Source organism: Oncorhynchus mykiss, chromosome 16 (genome assembly GCF_013265735.2).
Source record: "Oncorhynchus mykiss isolate Arlee chromosome 16, USDA_OmykA_1.1, whole genome shotgun sequence".
NCBI classification, from domain to species: Eukaryota; Metazoa; Chordata; class Actinopteri; order Salmoniformes; family Salmonidae; genus Oncorhynchus; species Oncorhynchus mykiss.
In genome coordinates, this window is record NC_048580.1 from 5654271 (window position 1) to 5664270 (window position 10000).

The 10000-nt window shown below is 42.7% G+C and overlaps 1 protein-coding gene across 2 annotated transcripts in view; it reads left to right on the top strand.

The window, feature by feature from the left end:
* The first annotated feature begins 4458 nt into the window (after positions 1-4458).
* The window catches only part of ly6pge (lymphocyte antigen 6 family member pge), a 13378-nt gene continuing 7836 nt past the window's right edge, over positions 4459-10000 (top strand). The window contains exon 1 of one of the 2 annotated variants that reach the window (XM_036945849.1): positions 4459-4748. In XM_036945849.1, the coding sequence (XP_036801744.1) occupies positions 4688-4748 (61 nt within the window). In that variant the 5' untranslated portion in view covers positions 4459-4687. The remainder of the gene's footprint in view (positions 4749-10000) is intronic. The other variant, XM_036945848.1, reaches the window with a different exon arrangement.

The following is a 10000-nucleotide window of genomic DNA, read 5'->3' on the forward strand; positions in this document are numbered from 1 at the left end:
TGACTGTATTTGTAGAGATGCTACCCATGACTATATTGGTAGAGATACCACCCATGACTATATTGGTAGAGATACCACCCATGACTGTATTTGTAGAGATACTACCCATGACTGTATTTGTAGAGATACCACCCATGACTGTATTTGTAGAGATACTACCCATGACTATATTAGTTATTGACAGATACATGGTTGATGAATTAGTTCCTTTAAAAAGGCCTGTGGCTTTCACCAAGGGCCCGATATCCCGACATAAATCCGTCAGCATGCTTCAGTTAGTCTGGCGCCTAGCCGAACCAAAGGAGTGAGCTCCCATACTTCCTTAAACTACTTTCGCTTGATAAAATAGTACTGTTTGTCCATTTTGAGACACTGTAGCCAGTATACTGTACACCATCTTAGAACGAATCTAAGATAACTCAAGAAATCTGTCATTAATTCATACGTTTTTTGCTGAAGTAATCTTAGTCGCATAATTTTACATCTAAGATGTTTGTTGCAGTATTTTTCAATAAAAGAAATGTGCATGGAAATGGGTTATCTCTCGTTGAATGACAACAAAGCCTTATTAATGAATCCCTACTGTTGACTATTCAACTATGAAGGGGCGTAGACTTTGGCTCCGAACTTCAGCTTGTCTCCAGAATTTTTCTTGTGTTTGTGTGTCTCAACAGCTGAAAAAAAACCTCACCGAAGTCCAAAACAAACTAAAAAAAAACACAAAAAAGTAAACTTAATATATACACGAAGTCTTCGGCTGGAAAGCACTCCGACGCCTTTCCAAAATGACGCCTCTCCTAGGTACGCCTCTCCTACGCACTTCTTAGTAGTTGGTATTCGGTCTTACCTTGTGAAGGTGCATAATGGGCTTTGCAGGTGTGGTTCCCTTGTGCACGCGTAATAAGTCTTAATTCAACCACTGAAAATCCTCATCCCCTTTTCAGTACATTTAACTTAAGCCATCCCTTTAAATACGGTGTGCCTTTAAATAGAATTTTAATGAACAGACTTGAATACATCGAGAGAACGGAATTCTGAAAATAGTGATCAATGAAAGAATGCCATCTACCAACTGGTAGTTTTAAAATACCAGTTGGTAGATGGCACTGCGCCTTAGACCACTGTGCAAGAGGTGTCACTACAGTCCCTGGTTCGAATCCAGGCTGCATCACATCAGGCCGTGATTGGGAGTCCCATATTCTACTCTAATTCTCAGTAATTATGGAACTGTTATCGCGTACGTTGTGAACCGTGCGCCAGGCTCCAGGTTTAACCTGCTAAGTGTGGTCTGAATGATTCTAATGGACAACGTGTCCCAAATTATTACACAACGTCAACCTAATATAATCCACTAATGCTAGCGACCCTCGGGAACAACTCAAACGGACATGACAGAGGAAAGAAAGGTAAATGGAATGGGATGATGCAAAATGTAGGCTACAAACTGAAGGAAACTAAGACTACAGTTATGAATGTAGACTACAAACTGAAGGAAACTAAGACTACAGTTATAAATGTAGACTACAAACTGAAGGAAACTAAGACTACAGTTATAAATGTAGACTACAAACTGAAGGAAACTAAGACTACAGTTATAAATGTAGACTACAAACTGAAGGAAACTAAGACTACAGTTATAAATGTAGACTACAAACTGAAGGAAACTAAGACTACAGTTATAAATGTAGACTACAAACTGAAGGAAACTAAGACTACAGTTATAAATGTAGACTACAAACTGAAGGAAACTAAGACCACAGTTATAAATGTAGACTACAAACTGAAGGAAACTAAGACTACAGTTATGAATGTAGACTACAAACTGAAGGAAACCAACTCTACAGTTATAAATGTAGACTACAAACTGAAGGAAACTAAGACCACAGTTATAAATGTAGACTACAAACTGAAGGAAACTAAGACTACAGTTATAAATGTAGACTACAAACTGAAGGAAACTAAGACTACAGTTATAAATGTAGACTACAAACTGAAGGAAACTAAGACTACAGTTATAAATGTAGACTACAAACTGAAGGAAACTAAGACTACAGTTATGAATGTAGACTACAAACTGAAGGAAACTAAGACTACAGTTATACATGTAGACTACAAACTGAAGGAAACTAAGACCACAGTTATAAATGTAGACTACAAACTGAAGGAAACTAAGACTACAGTTATAAATGTAGACTACAAACTGAAGGAAACTAAGACTACAGTTATAAATGTAGACTACAAACTGAAGGGAACTAAGACTACAGTTATAAATGCATGTGGGTATTACTGACGGTGGCTCCCGATAGTGGCTAGTATAAATAATATACAAATGGTAAAATAACAATGGAGAACAACCTGGGTATTCTAAACCACATACATCAACTAGGCAGGCTCAGTCCTATGGCAGCCCTATGGCAGCCCTATGGCAGCTCTATGGCAGTCCTATGGCAGTCCTATGGCAGCCCTATGGCAATCCTATGGCAGTCCTATGGCAGCTCTATGGCAGTCCTATGGCAGCTCTATGGCAGCTCTATGGCAGCTCTATGGCAGCCCTATGGCAGCTCTATGGCAGTCCTATGGCAGCTCTATGGCAGCTCTATGGCAGCTCTATGGCAGCTCTATGGCAGCCCTATGGCAGCTCTATGGCAGCCCTATGGCAGTCCTATGGCAGCTCTATGTCAGCTCTATGGCAGCTCTATGGCAGCCCTATGGCAGCCCTATGGCAGTCCTATGGCAGTCCTATGGCAGCTCTATGGCAGCCCTATGGCAGTCCTATGGCAGCTCTATGGCAGCCCTATGGCAGTCCTATGGCAGTCCTATGGCAGCCCTATGGCAGCTCTATGGCAGTCCTATGGCAGTCCTAACGCAGCCTGCAGCTTTCATCCACACCAATTGCCATGTGTATTTACAATCCCCTTCTCCAAACAAATTGCTCATTTTTCTATCTCTTGTCAATAGCTGTTATCCGTGTAGAAATGGCAGTGCATGGAGAATGCTGTTATTTCTATCCGGGAACAAAAGAAAGTTAGAGGCCTTTTTCCACTTGGAAACGGCATGTTCGCTCGACAGTATTCATGGTTTGGCGCATTAAGGTGGTAAAATTACGAGGGAATTAGGTCGAGGTCAGAATGAGGCGCATCTACGGACACACCATCCGCCCACACCTTCCTCTCTTTGATCTCTACCCAGAATGAATAGCTGCTGAATAGCATGCTCTTCTCATGATTAAGTTCAAGGTCAGAATACGTATGGAGAGAGTTCCTAGGCGAATGTTTGTTATTTAATCAAATTAAACTCTACGACAATATACATTACGTATATCACAAGGCCTTACTTTGACGGCCTAGTTTGATACTAACTCAGTTAGGAAACTCCTGGTTTACAGGACAAATCAGGCCTGCAAAGTCACATTATCCTGGCTTGCAAAGTGATGTGTAATTTCTACTGGAATCCTTTCTGAATGACTGTCAGGATAATAGACATTGATAAAGGAGACTACCTAAACCATTTAAACTGGAACAACCAGTAACGGTAACTCTTAAGATTTGATTGGTTTAGAAAAATGTCTGTTATTTATCTTTATACAGCATAAGATTAATTAATCAATCAATGTACATGCAAAAATACAAGATAGTGAAAACAATCCAGACAAATCTACCTGCAGATGATAATTCTGGGAAATACACCCTTGTAAAAAAAGGTGCTATCTCGAACCTAAAAGGGTTCTTTGGCTGTCCCCATAGGAGAACACTTTTTGGTTCCAGGTAGAACCGTTTTGGGATCCATGTAGAACCCTTTCCACAAGAGGCTTCTACATGGGACCCAAAAGGGTTCTAGCTGGAACCCAAAAGGGTGTTACTTGGAACCAAAAAGGGTTCTCCCATGGGGACAGCCAAATAACTCCTTTGGAACCCTTTTTTCTAAGAGTGCGGGATAGGCCTCCAGTGGAGAAGCTAACCTAGCCGCTACCAGAGCCATAGGCCTCCAGTGGAGAAGCTAGCCTAGCCGCTACCAGAGCCATAGGCCTCCAGTGGAGAAGCTAACCTAGCCGCTACCAGAGCCATAGGCCTCCAGTGGAGAAGCTAGCCTAGCCGCTACCAGTGCCATAGGCCTCCAGTGGAGAAGCTAGAGTAGCCGCTACCAGAGCCATAGGCCTCCAGTGGAGAAGCTAACCTAGCCGCTACCAGAGCCATAGGCCTCCAGTGGAGATGCTAACCTAGCCGCTACCAGAGCCACAGGCCTCCAGTGGAGAAGCTAACCTAGCCGCTACCAGAGCCATAGGCCTCCAGTGGAGAAGCTAACCTAGCCGCTACCAGAGCCATAGGCCTCCAGTGGAGAAGCTAACCTAGCCGCTAACAGAGCCATAGGCCTCCAGTGGAGACGCTAACCTCTAACCAGTAACCGCTAATCTCCTAGTCCGTGCAGGCAGGATGAGGTATTAGCTCCTTGTTAGCAGATGAAGATGGGATTAAGATCAGAGGGGTTTAGCAGCAAACAACCTGCTATTCATTGTGTGATCCCATCTCTCCAGGGAACGACCAGCAAGCGAAAAAACTACGTATTTTCATTGTGCAATCTCATCGTTCCAGGGAAGGACCACGAAGCAAACAACCTGGTTTTCATTGTGTGATCACATCGCTCAAGGGAAGGAGACCACAAAGGAAGGATCAGCATCATCACCAACAACATGAGAGCTTCCCAGAGCGCTATTCTGCTCCTCGTCTCCCTACTCTTTCTCATTAACGACAGTAAGGACTATTTTGGTTCTCTGGTTCTGGCTTTAATACTGGACAATTTGGGATAATCTATACAATCTTGATCTCTATATCTCTCTTGTCTCCACTTTCTCCTTTTATTCTTCTATCCATCCAGCTTTTCTTTTTCATTTTTCATCCATCCTCTTTTTTTCATGCCATTTCACTCATCCTCCTTTCTCAAACTTATTGTTCCCTTGTTTCCTCTTCCTCCTTTCTCAAAGTTATTGTTCCCTTGTTTCCTCTTCCTCCTTTCTCAACCTTATTGTTCCCTTGTTTCCTCTTCCTCCTTTCTCAACCATATTGTTCCCTTGTTTCCTCTTCCTCTTCCTCCTTTCTCAAATGTATTGTTCCCTTGCGTCCTCTTCCTCCTTTCTCAAATGTATTGTTCCCTTGCGTCCTCTTCCTCCTTTCTCAATCGTATTGTTCCCTTGCTTCCTCTTCCTCTTCCTCCTTTCTCAATTGTATTGTTCCCTTGTTTCCTCTTCCTCTTCCTCCTTTCTCAAACTTATTGTTCCCTTGTTTCCTTGTTTCCTCTTCCTCCTTTCTCAAAGTTATTGTTCCCTTGTTTCCTCTTCCTCCTTTCTCAAAGTTATTGTTCCCTTGTTTCCTCTTCCTCTTCCTCCTTTCTCAAAGTTATTGTTCCCTTGTTTCCTCTTCCTCCTTTCTCAACGTTATTGTTCCCTTGTTTCCTCTTCCTCCTTTCTCAAAGTTATTGTTCCCTTGTTTCCTCTTCCTCTTCCTCCTTTCTCAAAGTTATCGTTCCCTTGTTTCCTCTTCCTCTTCCTCCTTTCTCAAAGTTATTGTTCCCTTGTTTCCTCTTCCTCCTTTCTCAACGTTATTGTTCCCTTGTTTCCTCTTCCTCCTTTCTCAAATGTATTGTTCCCTTGTTTCCTCTTCCTCTTCCTCCTTTCTCAAAGTTATTGTTCCCTTGTTTCCTCTTCCTCCTTTCTCAAAGTTATTGTTCCCTTGTTTCCTCTTCCTCCTTTCTCAAAGTTATTGTTCCCTTGTTTCCTCTTCCTCCTTTCTCAAAGTTATTGTTCCCTTGTTTCCTCTTCCTCCTTTCTCAAAGTTATTGTTCCCTTGTTTCCTCTTCCTCCTTTCTCAAAGTTATTGTTCCCTTGTTTCCTCTTCCTCCTTTCTCAACCATATTGTTCCCTTGTTTCCTCTTCCTCTTCCTCCTTTCTCAAATGTATTGTTCCCTTGCGTCCTCTTCCTCCTTTCTCAAACTTATTGTTCCCTTGTTTCCTCTTCCTCCTTTCTCAAACTTATTGTTCCCTTGTTTCCTCTTCCTCCTTTCTCAAACTAATTGTTCCCTTGTTTCCTCTTCCTCTTCCTCCTTTCTCAGAGTTATTGTTCCCTTGTTTCCTCTTCCTCTTCCTCCTTTCTCAACCTTATTGTTCCCTTGTTTCCTCTTCCTCTTCCTCATTTCTCAGAGTTATTGTTCCCTTGTTTCCCCTTCCTCTTCCTCCTTTCTCAACCTTATTGTTCCCTTGTTTCCTCTTCCTCCTTTCTCAAAGTTATTGTTCCCTTGTTTCCCCTTCCTCTTCCTCCTTTCTCAAACTTATTGTTCCCTTGTTTCCTCTTCCTCTTCCTCCTTTCTCAACCTTATTGTTCCCTTGTTTCCTCTTCCTCCTTTCTCAAACGTATTGTTCCCTTGTTTCCTCTTCCTCTTCCTCATTTCTCAGAGTTATTGTTCCCTTGTTTCCTCTTCCTCCTTTCTCAAACGTATTGTTCCCTGGCTTCCTCTTCCTCCTTTCTCAACCATATTGTTCCCTTGTTTCCTCTTCCTCTTCCTCCTTTCTCAAAGTTATTGTTCCCTTGTTCCCTCTTCCTCATTTCTCAAACGTATTGTTCCCTTGTTTCCTCTTCCTCTTCCTCATTTCTCAGAGTTATTGTTCCCTTGTTTCCTCTTCCTCCTTTCTCAAACGTATTGTTCCCTGGCTTCCTCTTCCTCCTTTCTCAACCATATTGTTCCCTTGTTTCCTCTTCCTCTTCCTCCTTTCTCAAAGTTATTGTTCCCTTGTTCCCTCTTCCTCATTTCTCAGAGTTATTGTTCCCTTGTTTCCTCTTCCTCCTTTCTCAAAGTTATTGTTCCCTTGTTTCCTCTTCCTCCTTTCTCAAAGTTATTGTTCCCTTGTTTCCTCTTCCTCCTTTCTCAAACGTATTGTTCCCTTGTTTCCTCTTCCTCCTTTCTCAAAGTTATTGTTCCCTTGTTTCCTCTTCCTCCTTTCTCAAAGTTATTGTTCCCTTGTTTCCTCTTCCTCCTTTCTCAAAGTTATTGTTCCCTTGTTTCCTCTTCCTCCTTTCTCAAAGTTATTGTTCCCTTGTTTCCTCTTCCTCCTTTCTCAAACGTATTGTTCCCTTGTTTCCTCTTCCTCCTTTCTCAAAGTTATTGTTCCCTTGTTTCCTCTTCCTCCTTTCTCAAAGTTATTGTTCCCTTGTTTCCTCTTCCTCCTTTCTCAAAGTTATTGTTCCCTTGTTTCCTCTTCCTCCTTTCTCAAACGTATTGTTCCCTTGTTTCCTCTTCCTCTTCCTCCTTTCTCAAAGTTATTGTTCCCTTGTTTCCTCTTCCTCCTTTCTCAAAGTTATTGTTCCCTTGTTTCCTCTTCCTCCTTTCTCAAAGTTATTGTTCCCTTGTTTCCTCTTCCTCCTTTCTCAAAGTTATTGTTCCCTTGTTTCCTCTTCCTCCTTTCTCAAAGTTATTGTTCCCTTGTTTCCTCTTCCTCCTTTCTCAAAGTTATTGTTCCCTTGTTCCCTCTTCCTCCTTTCTCAAACTTATTGTTCCCTTGTTTCCTCTTCTGTCTTATGTTTCTTCTCCTTTCTTCTTCTTCTTCCAGACTGTATCTCTCTCTCATGGCCCTCTCTCTTGCATAACCTCTTCCAACTTCCAGAAACTGTTGCTTCTGACTTGTTCTCTTGTCTTTTACCCCTTTTACCCCAGCCTGATCTATTCCACCGCTGTTGTCCTTTTCAATCACACCCTTTTAATTCATCTTCATACTCTTCTAGCACCTCGCTACTGTACTAATTGGTATTGAGGTAATGGACTAATTGGGATTGAGGTAATGGACTAATTGGTATTGAGGTAATGGACTAATTGGGATTGAGGTAATGTACTAATTGGGATTGAGGTAATGTACTAATTGGGATTGAGGTAATGGACTAATTGGGATTGAGGTAATGGACTAATTGGGATTGAGGTAATGTACTAATTGGGATTGAGGTAATGTACTAATTGGGATTGAGGTAATGGACTAATTAGGATTCGAATGTGTATGTGTGACAAACACTGTACCATTGTTTAAGGTTTAATCGTTGTTCTGTGCAATGGCAGTTAAGTATACAAGGTCAGAAACATAGGCTGAGTGTACAAAACATTAAGAACACCTGCTCTTTCCATGACACACAGACTGACCAGGTGAATCCAGGTGAAAGATATGATCCCTTATCGATGTCACCTGTTAAATCCACTCCAATCAGTGTAGATGAAGGGGAGGAGCCGGGCTAAATAAGGACGTTTAAGCCTTGAGACAATCGAGACATGGATTGTGTATGTTTGTCATTCAGAGGGTGAATGGGCAAGGCAAAAGGTTTAAGTGGCTTTGAACGGAATATGGTGGGTAGGTGCCAGTCACAGCAGTTTGAGTGAGACAAGAACTGCAACGCTGTTGGGTTTTTCACGCTCAACAGTTTCCTGTGTTTATTAAGAATGGTCCACCACCCAAAGGACATCCAGCCAACTTGACACAACTGTGGGAAGCATTGGAGTCAGTATGGGACAACATTCCTGTAGAACTCTGTCAACACCTTGTAGAGTCAGCATGGGCCAGCATCCCTGTGGAACTCTGTCAACATTTTGTAGAGTCAACATGGGCCAGCATCCCTGTGGAACTCTGTCAACATTTTGTAGAGTCCAGGCCACGACAAATTGAGGCTCTTCTGAGGCCAAAAAGGGAGGGTGGGTGCAACTCAATATTAGGAAGAAGTTTTGAAGCAGACGTGACGCGGCCAGGCTGACTACGGGGCGGGGGTTCGGTAACTATAGGTGGGACTCCTGTAGTCTACTCAGAGAAACACACGTCTGAGTGGTGTGTGATGCTCCTCTGTCCTTATATAACTGCGCAAAGCCTCACTGACCTGGTAAGCTACATTGGCTAGTTACGTTACATTGGCTAGTTACGCTACATTGGCTAGTTACGTTACATTGGCTAGTTACGTTACATTGGCTAGTTACGTTACATTGGCTAGTCACGTTACATTGGCTAGTTACGTTACATTGGCTGGTTACGCTACATTGGCTAGTTACGTTACATTGGCTAGTTATGTTACTTTGGCTAGTTACGTTACATTGGCTAGTTACGTTACATTGGCTAGTTACGTTACATTGGCTAGTTACGTTACATTGGCTAGTTACGTTACATTGGCTAGTTACGTTACATTGGCTAGTTACGTTACATTGGCTAGTTACGTTACATTGGCTAGTTACGTTACATTGGCTAGTTATGTTACTTTGGCTAGTTACGTTACATTGGCTAGTTACGCTACATTGGCTAGTTACGTTACATTGGCTAGTTATGTTACTTTGGCTAGTTACGTTACATTGGCTAGTTACGTTACATTTGCTAGTTACGTTACTCTGGCTAGTTACGCTACATTGGCTAGTTACGCTACATTCCTGACGCCTGGTGTTGTTCCGTTTAAAAGAACGAAACGAGACAGAGTTGGTCCAGTCTCTACTGTACTGTCTGTAACAGGGGTGGTCCAGTCTTTACTGTACTGTCTGTAACAGGGGTGGTCCAGTCTGTACTGTCTGTAACAGGGGTGGTCCAGTCTCTACTGTACTGTCTGTAACAAGGGTGGTCCAGTTTCTACTGTCTGTAACAGGGGTGGTTAAGTCTGTACTGTCTGTAACAGGGGTGGTCCAGTCTCTACTGTACTGTCTGTAACAAGGGTGGTCCAGTTTCTACTGTCTGTAACAAGGGTGGTCCAGTTTCTACTGTCTGTAACAGGGGTGGTTAAGTCTCTACTGTACTGTCTGTAACAGGGGTGGTTCAGTCTCTACTGTCTGTAACAGGGGTGGTTCAGTCTCTACTGTACTGTCTGTAACGGGTGGTTCAGTCTCTACTGTACTGTAACAGGGGTGGTCAAAGGCTCTACTGTCTGTAACAGGGGTGGTCCAGTCTGTACTGTCTGTAACGGGTGGTTCAGTCTCTACTGTCTGTAATAGGGGTGGTCCAGTCTCT